Genomic DNA, 20137 nt, shown 5'->3' on the forward strand with positions numbered 1-20137 from the left:
AATTAGATCCCATTTGTCTATTCTGGCTTTTGTTGCCATTGCTTTTGGTGTTTTAGTCATGAAGTCTTTGCCCATGCCTATGTCCTGAATGGTATTGCCATGTTTTCTTCTAGAATTTTTATAGTTTTAAGTCTCACATTTAAGTCTTTAATCTATCTTGAGGTAGTTTTTGTATAAGACATAAGGAAGGAATCCCGTTTCAGCTTTCTGCACATGGCTAGACAGTTTTTTCAACACCATTTATTAAACAGGGAATCCTTTCCCCATTGTTTGTTTTTGTCAGGTTTGTCAAAGATCAGATGGTTGTAGATGTGTGGCATTATTTCTGAGGCTTCTATTTTGTTCCATTGGTCTATATGTCAACAAAGGACTAATATTTAGAATCTACAAAGGACTAATATTTAGAATCTACAAAGAACTTAAAAAAAATTTACAAGAAACAAAATCCCCATCAAAAAGTGGGGAAAGGCTATGAACAGACACTTCTCTAAAGGAGACATTTATACAGCCAACAAACATGAAAAAAAGCTCATCATCACTGCTCATTAGAGAAACTCAAATCAATGAGTTACCAAACCACAATGAGATACCATCTCACGCCAGTTAGAATAGCAATCATTAAAAAGTCAGGAGACAACAGATGCTGGAGAGGATGTAGAGAAATAGGAATGCTTTCACACTGTTGGTAGAAGTGTAAATTAGTTCAACTATTGTGGAAGACAGTGTGATTATTCCTCAAGGATCTAGAACTAGAAATACTATTTAACCCAGCCTTCCATTTGTAATAGAATAAAATCTCATTCTGTTATAAAGACACATGTACACGTATGTTTATTGTGGCACTGTTTACAATAGCAAAGACATGGAACCAACCCAAAAACCCATCAAGGATAGACTGGATAAAGAAAATGTGGCACATATACACCATGGAATACTATGCAGCCATAAAAAAGGATGAGTTCATGTCCTTTACAGGGACTTGGATGAAGCTGGAAACCATCATTCTTGCTCAACTAACAGAAGAACAGAAACCCAAACACCACATGTTCTCACTCATAAGTGAGAGTTGAACAATGAGAACACATGGACACAGGGAGGGGAACATAACTCACTGGGGCCTGTTGGTGGGTGAGGGGCTAGGATAGGGATAGCATTAGGAGAAATACCTAATGTAGATGACTGGGTGATGGATGCAGCAAACCACCATGGCACATGCATACCTATATAACAAACCTCCACATTCTGCACGTGTACCCCAGAATTTAAAGTATACTAAAAAATAAATCAGCTGCACAAAATCCACCTCTTCCTAAAAATATTCCCAAACACATACTCTTTACGTTTCTTATCTCATAAAAGTATTTGAATATAACGGCTGAGAGGGAACATGAGAGGGGTGTTTGAAAGAACTATCCCCAGAAAGATCTGAAACAAAGTGTGGAAGATGTGAGAGCTGGTTTTAGGTTTGGGAGCTGTGGCTGTTGGCATGCTTTAGTTACACACACTGGCAAACACTGGCATCTCAATGTAGGAGAGGCTCTCTCTTCTACCATTATGTTGTTAGCATTGTACTACAGTACGGTTAACTACTGAGTGGAATTCAGTAATTAAGAGTGAGCATTTCTGCAGTAGCAAGAGACACTTACCTCTACTGGCTCTTAAGTAGGCCTTCATTTCTGAGCTTTGAACCACTCCTAAGACACGGAACTAATATTTTAATTGTTGAGTTGCTTATATCTATTTCCTCATTCTTCTAAATTGAAACTGTCCTATTAATTATTAAATAATTTTTTCAAACTTTTTAATTGTAAAGTGGCACAAAACAAACCTACTCACCTTATTTAATTAGCACCAGTGTGACCATCTCTCTGTTTAAGAAATAGAATTGCTCTATTATTTGCCTCACAGAAAAACCTCACTAATCCAGAGAATTGGGAGGAGCAGGGACATATTATATTGATGAAAAGTAAGGCAATAATAATTTGTGAAGGATCTTATTCCCTTTTAGATTTAGACAATAACAGAGAAACCCTGGAGTAGCAAAGGTTTTCAACAGAAGTCCTCGAACACCAGCTTTAATAGAGAACACTGGCTTTGATGTCTAATTGTAACTAGCAAGTGAATGGATGTGAATGAGGCTTGACTGAAGATTTTTAAAAATAAGATTTCCTTTTTTATATTATTACTTTTCTTGAAATCTATTCTATATGGAAGATTGACAATTAAACTTCCATTCAGCTCTAATTTCAGCAATTGCAAATTCTGAATGAGGAGAGGTGAAATAAGAAGCATTTATTGTGTTTGAAAATTAGGGTTAAAAATGGTATAGGCGAACAATACACTTCTGAATGTCTTTATCAAAACATCCCTTGGTGAAGAAGAGGAAATTGGAAACCCTAGAGATACTGGTAGACTGACTGAGAAACCTCCACTGCAAACCTGAAATTTGTTAGCATCTTTGTGTTTTCTTTTTAAACGTGATACAATCTTATTCAAGTTTAATTTAACATATTAAAAAATGCCACCAAATCCAAAGTTTTTATGGAAAATAGGCTTTTCACAAAGATATGCGTGGTTGAATGCAGCTTCACAGATTCTCTGGGACCCAGCTGGTCCTCTCAGAGGAATGTATATTTGTATCTTAATGATGTGAAGATACATGCATTCATCTCTCTCGTAGTTATTTATTTCATCAGGAAAAAGTAAAGAACAACTTATAAATATTTTCTTGTTGTTGATATTGGTAAAATATTGACTTAACCAACATTTATGATGTGTCCCCTCTGGCCTAGGTATTCTGCACGTAGCTGGAGATATTAACATGAAGGGAGCCCAGCCCCGGCTTTGGAAGGAGCGGGAGTGTAGTTGAGTGGGGAATACGGATATTAACAAGTTATTTCATCAGGGTAATTTATGTATTTGTTCATTTGCCTGGGAGTAGTGAGGTCTCAAACAGCATTTTGTTTAAAATAATGAATAACGTATATTCTTGATCCCATGCATGTTTTCCGGTTTGTTCAATACCTAAAACCCATTTTCCTTATGAAATGCTTATGGAATCATGATTTCTAGAAAAGCTTTAAAGTTTGCTGAACGCATATGCTGTCCTATAAGTGATATAGGTTGTTCCTTCCATCATTTCTGACAGAAATGATACATGCAATTAACATGTGTTCTTTTAAAATAATACTGTTAACAAAGCAAGTTTATCCCTCTACTGATATCTCTGTGTGCATACCCAAATCCTGCTGCTATTTTAAAGTCTAGCTTGGTGCCCACCTTTTCCATTCAGCGCTCCTTGACTGTGTCTGTTCGTTATCGATCTCCCACCTGTCTGAACCCTCTTTGCATTTACATTGTGTTCTGCCTGTCTGGCTTGTGAGAGCAGAAATCCCAAACTCCATCCTTTCTCCTTTCTAGAGCAGGGTTCTTGAGACATGGATGATGGACAGGTTCCTGCCGCAAATGTTTCCTGTGTGTTCCTCATCGGAGTGGCTGCCACACACCTCCATCTAGTCTCAGGCTTCTGCCTTGACAATCATAAGACTCTCTTCTGGGTTCTCTTGTAAGCCCTAGTGCTGAGAGGGCCCCGGGTTTGCTGTGAATTTTTTTTCTTCTAGGACCCAGCTGGTGTCCCTTCCTACTCCCATCCCAGTGTTTTCAAAGCAGTAGATACCTCAGTCATCAGCCCACTGAGAAGGCAGAGTCACCTGTCCCCTTTGGCTCACTCTTCATTCTTTCCACTAAAACTCCATCCTTAAACCAGTGGCCTTAATGTACCATTTTGACCTCTACATACCCTTCATGGGCGGCCACCCTTGGGCATGAGCTCAGTTTGTGATGGGTATGTCGTATTTTAGTGTTAATTGATAAACACTAACTTAATGATTTCTTTGTATTTGGCAAAACTCTTTCATTCTCTTTAGCTCATTTGAACTTTAATATAACTTTAGTTCAACTCTGAGGGGCAGGCAGGATGCCTTGATTATTTCTATTTGATAGGAAAAGAAACCAAAAGCTAAAACATTTTAGAGGCCTTGTTCAACATCAGAAAAAATATAAATGATGAAGTCATTTTCAGTCATGTACTCTTCTAAAGCACAGTTTTTTTTGCTTTTCTTCATTTATATTTCATGTATTTTAATCTATTTTTACTAATTTGACATGCTGCTTGAGATCAGCTCATGCCATAAATATCTGAATCCTGTAAAACACCAAACAGTTCAACTTACCATACATGTATTGGATGTAAAGAGTGGTAGTTTCCTCATGGAGTGAGTGTCTTTATGTGTTAGACTCCCTGTTGGATGTTTTCTGTGAATTTCCCCTCATTCTCAACATACCTCTGCTGGGTAGGTTTTATCATACTTTCGTACCATTCACATGCTTTGAAATAACTTGGGAATATTAATCCTGATGCAGTAGGTCTGGGCAGGGCCCCAGTTTCTGCATTTGTAACAAGGTTCCCAAGTAAGTTGGATGGTCACGGGTGCAGTCTCTGTAGCATGCTGTTTATAGGTGAAGAGACTTTGGCTCTAAAAGATTGGGTAATTTTTCAAAGGTAACACAACTGGAAGTGGTAAAGGCTTATTCAAACGGTGATCTTGCTCCCTGGAGAGTTGCCTTAGTGCAGTAAGACAGATGCGTTCAAAGTGATCTTTGGGAGGTAGCTTAATGTGGAATTTACTCTAATGGAGTGTAATGGGAGGAACTTAGGTAGGAACTATGATTTGAGTAGGACCTCAAAAGACTGGTATGACTTTGACTGACAAAGATGGGACCAAAGGACTTTATGGATAGCAAGAACTAAAAGGGAACAAGGACACAGAATGCAGGGTGTACGGAACGTTTTCTGAAAATGTTGAGCAGGTGGCTGTAGTTGATGCATGGGGAGAGGTGTACTGTAGCTTTAAAGGGAGGCTGAGATTGGGCCGGGCGCAGTGGCTCACGCCTGTAATCCCAGCACTCTGGGAGGCCAAGGTGGACAGATCACGAGGTCAAGAGATCGAGACCATCCTGGCCAACATGGTGAAACCCCATCTCTACTAAAAATACAAAAATTAGCTGGGGGTGGTGGCACGCGCCTGTAGTCCCAGCCACTCAGGAGGCTGAGGCAGGAGAATTGCTTGAACCTGGGAGGCGGAGGCTGCAGTGAGCAGAGATTGCACTATTGCACTGACAAAACAAGACCCTGTCTCAAAAAAAAAAAAAAAAAAAAAAAAAAAGAAGCCTGAGATTGGATGGGAGAGCAGAGTAGACAGGGGAACCCCTGGGAGGAGAATGTCTATGATGGCACATTGTAGGTGCTCAGGAAATGTGCATCGCTTGATTGAATGTAATCTAGTAATTCGTCATCCATTGCCCACGTTGCACCGTTGACATCTCCATAGAATCCTGTGGCCTGGCTAAAAGGTCACAGAATTACTCCAACATGACTTTTACCATTGTTTATATAGAGCTTTCTTAATAGTCTCTTTGCCTGTGGCAATGAAGGATATATTACTTTTCCCCCACTTCCCAAATATTTTGGGGGCTAAGAAAATGCTGCTTTTGCACAGACCAGTAATACACATTCTTCTTAAAGGAAGTATTATTCCTTCAGTAGCAACTTGTAATGAGAAAAGTAGAACAAAGACAAAACGCAATTCTGGTCGAATGGAGACCGGTTTTTCTTTGTGTGAATAACCAGCATTCCAGTCAGGTTGCCACAGTGATGCTGAGATTATAGCCGTTCATGCCAGCAGTCAGAGAATGTTGCCCAATTAGTTATTCTCAGCTGCTAGGTTACCTTGACAGTGGCTCAAAAGCAGGTTTTGAGTTGAAAGGTCCTCGAAAATGAGCAGTTAAGGACTTCCAATGCTGTCACCCTCAGTGGGGTCCAAACCACAAGCTCCAGCACGATCTGGTTGACGCCATAGGTACAGTCAGCCTTATGAAGGTAGGCACATTTTAAAAATTCTGGTCTTTCCCTATCCTTGTATCATCAGCTAGCTTTGTAAGAGATTTTATTGTTTCTGGGGGCTGCCTTCAGATGTTGCAGCTGGGAGACAGTGCGGGGAAGGTATGTTTTGGCATTGGAGGCTCTTGTAGCCTTACTTTTTTTTTTTTTTCCTCTTGTGAACAATCTCCTTCGCAGGATTGGTGCAGAGATGAGATAAAATAACCTTTGCAAAATACCCTGCATAATGTCTGGGGCATGGGAGATATCAGCGTGAAGCAGTTCTTCTCATATATTGTTTCAAAAGTTACAAAGCATTATACACTATGATTATGACCGTCACTTTTCGGTCTTTTCTGTTCTTTCTGTCAGAGTAAAGTAGGGTAGGATATGGGAACACAGCATCTTAGAGGCTTTATATAACTACAGTTTATTTCTTGACCATGTCACATGCCCAGGGTGGATCAGTAGAGGACTCTATTCATCAGCTACCTAAGTGCCAGACTAATGGAGGCATCATGTCCACATATGCTTCCACAGTCAACACAATGATTTGAACTTTCAATCAAATATTCCATCTGTAAGTGGAACATCACTTCCATGCACACTTCATTAGCCAAAGTAAATCATGGGGTTCCATCTGGCTTCAAGAGGGGTAGGGAAGTGCCATCCTATAACATGCCTGCAGGAGGAGAAATAGAACATTTATGCAACAACCGTAGAGACTGCCACCTTTACCAAAGATCAAAAGGCTGATGGAGAAGAATACTTTAAAGAAGGACTGTTAGTTAAACATAAATTAATAAAAACATCTGAACAGTAAACCTCAAAGTAAATCAAGTAGATTTCAGCTGCATCAAACAGAAAACTAAAAATATTGGTGAGTTAAGGAAAATAGAAGCTTGTTTCTCTTTCAAGATAAAGAAGTTCAGACATCGGCAGTTCAGTGGTGGCGTGGTAGCTCCATGTTCGTCAAAGGCATAGGATCATTTTATTGTACTGCTATAACAATCTGAGAATAAGGCTTCCATTCTTTTTTTTTTTTTTTTGAGGTGGAGTTTCGCTCTTGTTACCCAGGCTGGAGTGCAATGGCGCGATCTCGGCTCACCGCCACCTCCGCCTCCTGGGTTCAGGCAATTCTCCTGCCTCAGCCTCCTGAGTAGCTGGGATTACAGGCACGCGCCACCATGCCCAGCTAATTTTTTGTATTTTTAGTAGAGACGGGGTTTCACCATGTTGACCAGGATGGTTTCGATCTCTTGACCTTGTGATCCACCCTCCTCGGCCTCCCAACGTGCTGGGATTATAGGCTTGAGCCACCGCACCCGGGCAAGGCTTCCATTCTTAAATTCACCTCAGGATCAGAAATGGCTGTAGTGTTCTGGCCATTACATCTGCATTCCAGGCAGCAGGAAGGAGAGGGAGGAAGACAGAGGAACCCTTTCCAAGCTAAGTGAGCTCCATGTGAGCAGCCCTTCTGAATGCCCCACACAATAATTCTGCTTACATATCATTGGCCAGAATTTAGTCAGGTATTCACTCCTAGCTTCAGTGGGACTAGGACATGTATATTTTGAGCTGGGTGCATTGCCTCCCAAATAAAATTGGAATTTGTGTTAAGGAGCAAGGGGAGAATGAATATTGGGTGGCACTGATCCATCTCTGTTACAGTAACTTAAGATGCAAGCTTCAGTTTAAGTGGGATCGACAGAAAAGATTGCTCTATACGCTCTCATTTTCCATTCTATGTACCACAGAATGTCAGTGCTTAGAGGAGATGCAAAGTTTCCTCAAAGAGTGTTCTGTGGCCAGACAAGTTTGGAAAATGTGAAAAGCTTTGCTTTGTTTTGGAGATTCGCAGGGTACATTAACACATTAAAAGCTTTGAGAGGCCTTGCAGTAAAGAAACCCCTAACCTGCTGATCTTTTTAACCGAGTGTTCCCAAACTTATTTGACAGTGGAAATTAACAGCCATGGGAATCTGGAGGGACAAAAGGATTGGCTTTAGCTCCTTAAGTCTGCCAATAAGCGTTAAGATCCTTGAACAGATGGTATAAAGCCCCCATTACAAAATATTATCTGCCTTGCAAAACTAATAAGCAAGCAAACAAACTTGTATGTTCTTTATGGTGGCCTAGCTATAGAGATAAAAGCCTTGAAAAAAATAGATGCAAATGAAGCCCTGTGATTTACATCCGTATGCGATTTATAAGAGTTGGTATTATCCAGCCATCTGCACCATTACTGGTGATACCAATGATGGACTAAGATTGGTTTGTACCTCTGCCAGATGACAGGCCCCTGCCCAGGTAGCTGTTGTTGGGTTCCTGGCTGTTCCTACATGGCTCTGGGCCATCTCCCCACCCTTCTCTGGTAATGCAAGAGTAACAGATGATCTAATCAACCAGCCAGTATTTGGCTACTCGTAGAAAAGTCCCGGGCCGTTGGTCAAAAGGCATTAACCCTGTCCCTTTCAGTGCACACAACTCTTGCCCTCATCAGTGGTTCCCTGTGCAAAAGGGCAAAGAAGGGAGCTCCCTGGACTGTGAAGAGGGGTCGGGCCAGGTAGGTAACTGGTAAAGGGGGTCTCGTACTCCCATTAGAGTAGAGTTTAGAGTAGCGTTCGGTTCCTCTTGCCAGTTTTACCTCTGCCTTTGGTCAAATTCATGGTTGCTTATAGGTGTAGAAAGCACTGTTGAAAATGCTTTCAAGCAAATAACATGTCATTGGCCTGTTGTTAGCAGGTAGTAAATGAATATCTTGGGGGAATGGTCTTGCTAAGGCTCTTCTTCCAAAATAGAACCTTGAAGTGTTTTCTAATCTTTCTTAATTATTTAGGTAACCAGCTCTTGTCTTTAAAGTCCAACTCCTGCGGTTGCTATCTTTTTTTTTCATCTAAGCATCTTCAAAAAGGCAAAAGGCCAAATATTTGCTAGTCTGGTTCCCATCATTTCCACCTCGTGTGGCTGGAAATACTGGAAAGTTACCCTGTCCTGACAGGTCTGGAAGAATCCCATGTTTGCAAATCTTTGTAAACTGTATGGTACATTTTCCCAAACAGCGATATAATCTCTGCAACAACCTGATGATGGGAGGGAAGGGACCAGGTTGGGGGTCGTGGTGGATTTAGTGCATATGGACCTTTAGAGCAACTTGCATGTGTGTTTTTTAAAAGACTTTAGGAGAGCTGAGAAAAATTCCTGGAGATGGAGATAGTTATCCTTGTCCAAAATCTGCCTTGTGACTTAGTACCCTGAAGAACTTTTTTTTTTTTGAGACAGAGTTTTGCTCTTGTTACCCAGGCTGGAGTACAATGGCGCGATCTCGGCCTCCTGAGTTCAAGCAATTCTCCTACCTCAGCCTCCCGAGTAGCTGGGACTACATGTGCATGCCACCATGCCCAGCTAATTTTTGTATTTTTAGTAGAGACGGGCTTTCACCTTGTTGACCAGGATGGTCTCGATCTCTTGACCTCGTGATCCACCTGCCTTGGCCTCCCAAAGTGCTGGGATTATAGGTGTGAGCCACCGTGCCTGGCCAAGAATTTTCTTAGCCTGCCTTATGGAGTTGGTGTGCCTTTCTCTGACTTAGGATGTGTTAGAAAACAGTCTCTGAGACCCTGCACGGTTGCTCATGCCTGTAATCCCAGCACTTTGGGAGGCTGAGGCGGGTGAATCACAGGTCAAGAGATCAAGCCCATCCCAGCCTACATGAAACATGAAATCCTATCTCTACTAAATACAAAAAATTAGCCGGGTGTGGTGGTTTGTGCCCATAGTCCCAGCTACACAGGACACTGAGGCAGGGGAATCACTTGAACCTGGGAGGTAGAGATTGCATTGAACTCCAGCCTGGGCAACAGAGCAAGCCCCCTCCCAAAAAAACAAAACAAAACCAGAAACAGAAAATAGTCTCTGAACATACAGTTGGGGCTTATGCATTCCTTGTGTGCACAAGCAGGTTTGTAGTCGCGACTCAGGAATTTCGGGTCAGGAAGCATGAGAAGGGCTGGCCAGTGAATCCCAACAGCTGACAAAGGATTAAAATAGCTATTCCATGCACCAAAATCAGAAGCAATATTCAAGTCGGTGTTACAAGAAGTCCTTTGGTTGTTCTCTTTCTAGTTTTCTGTTCTTAATTGAATATATGTATTTATCCAGTGTAAGCAGGGAGGTAATCAAGTTATATAAAATTCTGTGTTTTCATCTGAAAGGAAATAATTTGGAACTGAGCTAACTATGAGTATGAATATGCTAAGTCTGTGAACTGAGAAAAATATACTTTGAAAATTTTATTTATCTTTTATGCTCATATATATGCATGTGACGTAGTGTGCTAAATCGTGTTACATCAGCGCTGGAAATGAATGAAATGGATTTCTTAACCCAGAAATCTAGATTTTGCAACAGAACAGCGGTGCCTGCCCATCTCACCTACTGTCCCTGTTTCCTTCCCTTCCAGGCCCACTTTTTGAAAGGCAATGTGTAATTCCATTGGTTTATCAAAGAGTTAAATCAAACGGAAGGAAAAACTAGAAGTCAAAAGACACAGGTCTTGATTTAACTCTGCCACTAACTAGGATGAGACCTCAGACAAATCACCTAAACTCTCTTGTTGGAGAAACCTGTAATTATATAAGTATATAGAGCCTATCTGGCCTCTCTTTGCTCTTCTGTAAAATATGTAGAGATTTTATTGATATGATCTCAGAAATCCTTGCTGCAAGTGTTAGAGAGCTCACGGCATTGATGGCTGTCGGTGGTAGAACTGGTGATGCAAAGACTCGCTCCTTCCAGATGATATTTATTGAGTATCTCTGATGCCCCAGTCACGATCAATACTGCAGTGAACAAAACCAATAGAAGTTATTCATTCTTGGAATAAAGAAGTTATTCTTCCTTGAGTAAAGAATTTTAACACTTTTCAGGCACTTACAATATGCTAGATATTGCTTTCCCCATTTTATATATATTAATTATTGTACCAAATAATCTGGCAAAGTGAATATTACCATTATCACTATTTTATAGTTGAGGAAACAGACATAGAAAGATTAAATAACATGCCCAAGGTCACATAGCTAGTACGTGATGAAGCTGGGATTCGACTCAGGCTTTTGGCTGTAGTCTGTGGTTTTCACTGTTATGTTATACTGCCTCTCACTGCCAATTAATTGGTTAGCTTAAAGTAATTAGCATTCATCCTAGCTAATGGCAAAGTAGCAAAAGAAGAAACTAGCTTCAGACAGAAATCTGAGCCTGTTTGCTCTCCCTCTGTGGGGCTTCTGGCTCTGATAAGACGCAGGGACACCAAGTAACCATGGTATAGACAACTTCAATGTTCCCAGCCACGTGGTTGGTTGTGGTGGCCTGGCCTGAGGTCACTGCCCATTCTCTGGCTCCGTTGTTAATCCGCAAGGCCTTGAGCATCCCTGTAAACCCAAGTTAATTTCAGCACTGGTCATTTGTAGAGAAATGAGAAATAATGGACTTGGATTCAAAATACCTGGATTTGAATCCTGGCTTTACTACATACCAATTTTGTCATCACCTTGGGAAACTTTTCATAATACCACTAGCAACAGCATTACGTCAGTAGCCATTATTTATTAAGCACTGCCATGGATTGTGCTAAATGTTTTACATATGTTTTGGATTCTCAGAACTATCCTCCATGAGAGGTATTTTTACCTTTACAGTCTGGTCTTGGCTGCTGTTGCTACCACTTACTGTTTAATCTTAGGCAAGTTACTGAATTCCTTGAAGCCTTAGTTTTATTATCTGAATATTGGGGTTAGTAATACCTATTTCCCAGGTTGCTATAAGGATGAAGTGTGAAAATGTATGCAAAGCGCACATGCGATAGCCTATCCCAATGGCCGCGATAATGTCTATTATAGCTTATTGGACAGCTTAAGGTCTTGTAGCTATTAATCCAAGGAGTAATGTTTCAAATCCAGTTCTCAAGGCTGCCTTTGTGAGGACAGGCTGGAGCTACAGGGTCTTGAGTAAAGCAGCTGAGCAGGGGGATTACAAGCAGTGTCTCTTCTGGGTGCTGCACATTATTAGCAGGTGAAACTAAGCAGACTGCAAATCAATCAGATGAGAAGGTTCCAGTCTCCCTGCCCTGAGAGATGAAAGCCAAACTGGAAGCTCCCAGTATCGAGGGTCAGTTCCTGGAGGCTTGGCTGTGACTATGTTTTGATTCTGCCAGGATCTGACTGGTCATTGAGGAGCTAGTATGGGTAAGAGGATACCCATACTAGCCAGGAACTGCTCTATTGGAGGAGATGACATCCTGGCGTCAGCCTACACTCGGGACAGCCCTTCCCAAATGATGATGCTTGACATGGGGAGCTGGGGAGTTACCTAGAACAGTCACACACGGGATGCAACACTGTAAAGACACAGGCCAAGGGCCATTTTCCCAAATTACAGATTAAAAAAAAAACTGGAAGGGGACAAAGGGGACAACGAACACTAGTAAGGCGTGGAATCCAGAACTGAGCCCTAACTGTTTTGGATGGATCCTGTGATAGGTTTGCATAGTTTAATTTGTCCTGCACTGAGGATCAAGTAAGAAAAATCAGCCATCAGTATTTTCCCTAGCTCACTCCCTCTCTCTAGCTATGTATTTATGTTTTTTACTTGAATTATCTATTCCACTTGAGATGCCTTCTTTGGGCCAGCAGGTTAATGAAGATAAGCTTCTGGGCTATATTCCAGATCTCTTGGATCAATACTCTTGGAGCACCTTTTCTCATATGCTGCTTGCCATTATGATGATGTAATCACTGTGTACGTGTAGTGATTTGCTCGTGCCTGTTTCCTTCCTTAGACTGGAAGTGCCAGGAAGCAGGGGCCATGTACCCACTGCCTCTACCTTGGACAGTGCACAACACACAGTAGATGGCTACGGAGGTGCCAGGGAGCAGTCAGGGATTGAATACATCTTACTGTGTAAAGCAAGACCTTTGACTCTGGAAACCTCTACTGCTTCAGAAGAGGGGAAGTGAAAGTCAAAAGTTACCTTTGAGGGACCTTGCCTGGCTGTGAGTGCAGCATGAACCAGAATCCCGGGGTGGTTGACTCAGCAGCTTCCTAGTGCTGTTCTTTCGAAGATGGTGTTGAAAAGCCTGAAGGCTCAAGATAAATTTGGAGAGTTCTCCTACTGTTCGTGTTTTCTTTGTTCTGTTTTGCTTTTGTAAGCATATGCTTGTCAGTTAGGGCTGAAACCGAACAAAACAGCTGCTAAATATGGTTCTAAAAGAAATAACATTTTGGTCTTTTTAAGGCCCGTTAAGTTTAGAGTAAGCACAGTCGTTTGGCAGATGTCAATAGGGAATCCGGGGGTAGACAGTCATTCTGGGAGCAGTATCAGCCATCCATATTCTGCTGGATGCATTTTACCCTGCCAAAGGACTGGTGGCCTCAAGTAAAAGATTCTGTCATAGGACGGCTGTGTCTTTAAGAGGCGTTTTGGAGGAGGGGTGTCTAGAGTCTGTGTAAGCCATTTGCTCATGACCTGTGTTAATTTCATTTTCAAAGAAGTGGGGAGGCATTGGGAAGAATATGTATCATCTTTTATGATGTGAAGGAAACAGTCATCCTAGTTACAGATTTAAGTTTGCCTTTTTCAATCTTCGGGATTTAGCCCAAGTTATTTAGTGTTCTTATAAATCCAGTATCATTCAGAGGACCTGGAGGAATTAAAGTATAACTTACTGGCGGGGAATATCAAACCTTGGATATTAAATCTCTCCACTCTGCTGTGAAGCTGGGCTTGGGCCTGCCAATGCCATCTAAACTTCATCAACTCACAAAAATAGTATTTATTTCAATATCCCAGGAACCCCCAATACTTAATGTGTCTTCTCAATTGTCTTACTGATTTCTAAAGAGACATACATTTGTCCATCAATATCTGACTCTGTTTATTAAGCGTGTGGTGGGTAATATTATTGGTTGAAAAGAAATAGGTTTTCCTTTACTGGCTAGATTAGTTTTATTGGCTTTTTTAGTTAAAAATCTATGAAATGCTTACTGAATTTTACTGTGGCACATTCTTTGTTTATTATATGAACTCATTTTCAAAGATTAAAGAGAAAAGGGTGGAAAAAATGAATATTTATTAAAGTCCTATTACGTATCAGGCCCCAAGCTAGTCTAGACACTCACAGTTCTCACTGTAGCTCCCAGGGGAAATAATAGTGTCTACATTTTAAAGATGAGGAAACTGAGGTTCAGAGGAGTTCTGAAACTGGCTCCAGGTTAGAGAGCTACCAGGTGCTAAATCAAAGCCTGGGAGTTCGGGTTCCGTGAAGCTGATGGTTTAGTGATTAGGAACTCAAGGTTTGGAGTTGATCACCTGGGTAAACATCCTAGCTCTGCGGCTCATTGTTGGTGTGACCTTCACTAAGCATTTAATCCCTCTGTGCCTCAGTTTCCTAATCTGTAAAACAAAGATAATGATGGCATCCACTTGATAAAGCTGTGATAAATGAGCTATTTATAAAAAAATGCTTAGAATAGTTTCTGACATGTGTCCTTATGAGATGTTCACTATTATCGTAATTTTTATCGTCATGACTAACCAAGTTTGATTTTATCAGTACTGGCTGAAAAATTACATTTTCTTTCAAGGAATAGCCTGCCTTTTGATATGTAATTATATTTCATGATGAAATAATGTAAACTACTCTACCTTAGAATTAAATTTTTTTCTCAGCCTCCCAGCAAAGGTTAAGATCTGAATAAAGGCATGTGTAGCCAACAGGGATTCTTGACTTTGGTAAATGTCAATGATTTGCTCTTTTCTCCTTGGTGTATGTAACTTTCTTCCATGCTGCTCATCCCGGCTTTAAGGGCAGCTAAGCAAACACATGAGGGAGAATTAAGTGGATTCTTCTCTCTTAGCTTTCCTGTCTTTGTAACATGATTATTAGGTATAGCTTCCTCCCCTTGCTGCACATTCCGTTGGCCGCATTCTGACAACCTGTCCTTGTGATGCATGTGAGCAACAGTTTATTGCAACAGGCTCTATGGATTTTACCTTTTTTTTTTTTTTTTTTAGAGCTGGGAATACTATAGGGGTTTTTACATGTGACAGCTTTGTCCATTAGGGATTGATTGGGGTAAGGAGGATAGAGGGCACAGTTGTGGAACAACTTGTCTAGATTTAAAAGAAATGATGTAAGTTTGCTAGACTTTTGGCTCTGCATTCTGATCCCATTTTTTGTGACTTCCTCTATACATGTCTTGAAGAATTGGAAGTGGAACATCAACCTTAGTCAGTAAATAGTTATGTCTAGCATTTATGTTTTGGACACCATGCTAAGTGCTGGAAATACTAAGATAAATATGTTATAGTTCCTGTTCTTGAGGCATTTGTAATTCATCAAGGGAGAGAAATGTAAGAGAGGCTAGCACCATGTGAAAGTGGTTATCATAGAGCTATGCACAACATATTGCAGCTGCAGGAGGCGGGCAGTGGTGCTGATTTGAGAAAGGCTTTAGAAAGGAGGCAGCAAGCCGGGCTTTCAAGGAGGGCTTGCCTCGTAAAGAAAGCAGAAGAAATAATCTTGGCAGATGGGCAGTATGAACCAAGGGCTGAGTGTAGTGTATTAGGGACATGAGGGACATGTGGCTGGTTGTAGCACAGAATGATGGAACACAAGGCTGGGGATGGAGGCCAGGCCTAAGAATGACAGGACCTCGACTTTCAGTTTGAACCATAGCTTCTATTATTTTAAATCATGAAGTGTCATGATTAGAAATGTCTATTTTAGAAAGATCAGTATAAAGAATAGCTTAGAAGGAGGAAAGAATTAACTAAAAGCAAATGGTCCCAGAAAATAATGATGAATGAAGCCTGTTGTGTGAATGGAGTGGAGTAGATGGATATGGTGGACATTTGGAGATAAAACCATTGACACTTAGTGAACCAAATTAGGGGAGTGGTGGACAAGAGTGGAAACTTAGGGGAAGCCCACCTGGAAGGTGTGCGCAGAAGAAAGACTAAGAGGTGTGATAGAAGATGGTGGAGGGGCTGTATTTTCAACAGGAGTGGTTATGCTCAGCAGTATAAATGCCTCAAAGGGGACAACTAGGACAGGAGTGAGAAGCAACCACTACATGTTAGAAGTTGAAGTTGTGGTGACCTTTTGGAGAAATGACTTTAGAGGTACTCTAGAGTGGAGAAAACAGCTACATGTGTACACTGTTCAAGCTCTATCATAATTCTATAAGGATGTAGCTAATGATAAAATGCAATTGTGTGAAAGAATATTCACAAACATCCAGCTCTCCAGGCACTTGGATTGGGGGAAAGAGAGAAGAGAGCCTACGGTCAATACTGAGGTGTCACCGAATAATACTTCTGACTTCTGTGTCTAGGATCTCAAAGAGCCCCCTCCTTGCAAATACCATGACTCTTGCCATGCTACTTTGCCTTGTTACTGTCAGTATGCCATAGACTGTAGATGCCACCGACTTCTCTTTTAATTCCAAACTGGTTCTCATTTCTAGCTGTGATGCTTGTAGTGTATGTCGTGGTATGTCACAGACAGCTCAGTTCTCCACTACTGGGGCACTCAGTTGTCGACCTGATGGGAGTGCAGGTAGCTAGCAATGGCTCTCACCTGAAACATGTCCTCAGCTGAAGAGTGTCATTTCATCGAAGACTGTCATTTCTGGGATGGGTGTTGGGGGCAGCCCACATGCAATGACTGGTCATGGTCAGTGGACATGGAATGCAAAGGCCTGATGCTTCCAGGTAGGATAATTCTGAAGGGCTATCCTGGCTCCAGTGCTCCCATGGATCAGATGAAGTTTTTGTTTCCACTACATTTCAGTTCAGCTCTTCCCTCGGCTCAGTCCAGTTCTTCCTTTACTCCCTGGCAGGTATTGATTCTGAGGCATACCCCAATAAACAGACACAGTCTACATATCAGGGATTCTCGGAGTTTATTCCTGGGGAACAATTCTGATACGATGATTCTTTCCAGTTTGGTTGCCTATGTAAGGCCAGTTGCCAGTAGAACTCTCTTTATGTCCTCTGAACTTTGCTTCTGAAGCCCTTGGATGCATCCAGCAAAAAGCTTCTCTCTCCCAGCCGTTTGAACTAAAGGTTCAGCATTGAGCCTCCTTGGCTCTGATTGGCTGGGACTTATACCCAAGAATACATTATTCAAGGAGAGAAAAGAGTCTCACAAGTCAGCTGTCCAGATCCTCCTGAGACCCACCTACTCACCCCAGCTCTGAGAGGGGACCCCGGAGGCGAGTGGCCCTTGTGTGTAGAAGCTGATACCTGCTCTGCACCTGCTCGTGCTCTCACATCCCCGTTTGCTTCCCAGGTTCCTGGAGGCAGCCACTCATCACTGTCCCATATTTCTTCTCTTTCTATTATATTTTTTCAGTTAAGAAAAATGTACATTGAAAACACAATTGAGATATTTCAAGCAAATGTGGAACCTCTCTCCAAATATGCTGCAGGTCCACCACCAAGCAAACAAACTGCTGGGAAGCACAGCTTAGAAACAAACAGCAGCTGCCACCATTTATAGGCTTTTTTTTTTCTTTTCCTCATTTCTTTCTTATTCCATTTGTAATAAAACTTGCTGCTCTAATGGCCTAGTAGTTTAATCAACAAAATTTTTCTTTCCTATCCGGAGGCTTCCCAGATGGCCTTGACAGTGTCTTTTAGCTATGGGGTGTTAGTCGACTCAGACTCTGGTCCCGTAACCGTGTCTTCTGGTTTCATGGTTCTGTCTGGAACCACACCTCCCAGACCAGGTGGGGCACAGCTGGAACTTCTGGACCTCTAGATTTTTCAGGACATGAACATGGAGTGTGGTTTCTTGCCCTTCTGGCTTTGTAAGAGTAGGTAATGTAGTGCTAACCCCAATCTTTTTCAATGACTAAGTGCTTAATCTGTTGGGTGCATTGTTTGCTTTTTGTTTTTCTTTTTATTTGTTCTCTATGTGGAATCTTTGAAGCACTTGCCCAAGGGCTTTTCTTGAGTTTGATTTATCACAGACTGGACTTTAAAGCATCCTGACTTGTCAGATCAGATTCGTTTTTCCCTTTCCCTAGAATAGCAGAGAAACTCATTTTCCCCTTCCCCCATTTAAATCCTGCTGGCAGTGTGGAATTTCTCAGCTTAAAAGTGGTAACTATTAGGTATTAATAGATCTCCAACTATGTGCAAGGCCCACACTCTTCACAAGAGCACGGCTAGGTGGGTGTCATCCCTGCAGGCCCAGACACTATGTTGCTCTCCCAGGGTCTCCTAGGACCACATAGCTAGTCAAGGCAAAGCTGTTATTTAACCCAGGTCTATCTGCAACTGAAGTTCAGCTGTTCCCTGCCTACCTCTCAGCCACCCACTGTAATAACGTAAGCGCTCTCACGTAATTGTTGGGTAGAGATAGGCCAAAGGTCGATGTCTATTTTCAATTGTTCCTTAGAATATTTTTTAAATTAAATGCCTAACACTTAAAAAATAGGAGACCTCACATTAAATGCAATGTTCGGTTTCTCTTGAAAAATCTTTAGATCTGGCAATATTGTGCTCGTATGTTGACAACAACTGGCTCTAGCTAAGTAAACTCCACCCCACCCCACCACAGCCCACCCCACCATACCCCACCCCACCATACCCACCATACCACACCACAGCCCACCACACCCCACCCCACCACAGCCCACCCCACCATACCCCACCACAGCCCACCCCACCATACCCCACCCCACCATACCCACCATACCACACCACAGCCCACCACACCCCACCCCACCACAGCCCACCCCACCATACCCCACCCCACCATACCCACCACACCACACCACAGCCCACCCCACCCCACCATACCCCACCCCACCATACCCACCCCACCCCGCCACAGCCCACCACACCCTACCTCCCTCAAGGAGCCTTGGGTTGCCCAGTTTGCCACAGGCCCCAACGGGACCACTTTACTTGTTTACATTACTGACCTGGCCTCTGCAGGCATTTAAGTTGGTGACTCTTAGATTTATGCCTTTAAAGAAGCAGTTTCTGTCCAGTTAGGAATTAGTAAAGGGTAAAAGTCAATTTCTGCCTCGGAATGGAATTTTATAGGCTTTGATTTTTCTTTTCAACCTTTTGGGATAGTAATTCAGTTATAAAAGCAGCAATTATTGGATATTATTGAGCACCCTAACATTTAGCTGACTCCCAGGGTTAGTAGACAACTGTTTGGAGGTAAGAACTTGAATAATTCTCCAAGTTAGTTTGCATCCTAAATCTGGCAGCTACTCGGCAGGTACGACAGGCACTGGAGGCTATGCTCAAAAGCATGTTTTGTAGACGCAGTATTACAGAAAAGAGATGAATCCAAAGAAAAACTTTCTGAGAGAAGCAGTTAAGTTCACTGTTTTCCCTTGGAAACTGTTGACTACCATAGGTAAGACTGTCCCACAGTGCAGGAACACCCTTCTAACTACCAGGGCTCACTCAACGCAATGAACAGCTCAGACGTTTCAAAGAGAAATATTAGAGAACATTAGAACCTTCTCAGGATGATGAGTCTCTCACTTTATCCTGATGTACCTCCTCCAAGTGTGTTTCCATGTTACAGTGAGAAATGTGTTCTTTTCTATTATTTCACTTGAAAAAGCATCTCCTTTTTCCCGATTTAAACACATTTCATAGAAATGTCAAATGGAAAGAAAATGGAAATTGACTAATTTCATAGCTGCAGCTGACTTAAATTTCAAAATTGTGATAGTATTAAATGTTAACACATGAGAGCCCCCAAAGCTAAAGTTGTTATTTATTTGCTTAATTTAAATAAAGATTTGCTTTTGATTAAGGCGATGCCTGGACTATTGTTTTGAGTTTTCATTGTTTGCTTGTTTTCCTTCAGGACCCCGCAGGGATCTTTGAATTGGTGGAACTTGTTGGGAATGGAACCTACGGGCAAGTTTACAAGGTAAGTACATTGAGTTTGAGTGTGGCTTGTGTGTGGTTTCAGTTAATGAACGTTGAATTGCGGTGCCGTCTATACTTGCTCATAAATGGCTCATAACAGATTTAAAATGAAGTGACATACTTGTTGATTGACTCTCCATCTTTAAAATATATCTGTCGTTACGTTGCCTACATTGGATTCTGTGATCTGGGTATTTCACTTCATTATCTATTATTGTGTTTGTATC

At 41.8% G+C, this 20137-nt stretch overlaps 1 protein-coding gene across 12 annotated transcripts in view; it reads left to right on the plus strand.

Moving 5' to 3' along the window:
* The window catches only part of TNIK (TRAF2 and NCK interacting kinase), a 416471-nt gene that overhangs the window by 72887 nt on the left and 323447 nt on the right, over positions 1-20137 (plus strand). For 8 of the 12 annotated variants that reach the window (XR_013528405.1, XM_035278926.3, XM_035278927.3 and 5 more), the window contains exon 2: positions 19846-19911. Coding sequence is in view for 8 of the 12 variants with exons in the window: in XM_035278926.3 (XP_035134817.1) it covers positions 19846-19911 (66 nt within the window). In the remaining 4 variants the exon portion in view is untranslated. Of the gene's footprint in view, positions 1-5794; positions 5939-19845; positions 19912-20137 lie in introns of those variants that run through there. The other 4 variants (XM_054247170.2, XM_078353843.1, XM_078353844.1 and 1 more) reach the window with 1 other exon arrangement.

Source organism: Callithrix jacchus, chromosome 17, assembly GCF_049354715.1.
Source record: "Callithrix jacchus isolate 240 chromosome 17, calJac240_pri, whole genome shotgun sequence".
NCBI classification, from domain to species: domain Eukaryota; kingdom Metazoa; phylum Chordata; class Mammalia; order Primates; family Cebidae; genus Callithrix; species Callithrix jacchus.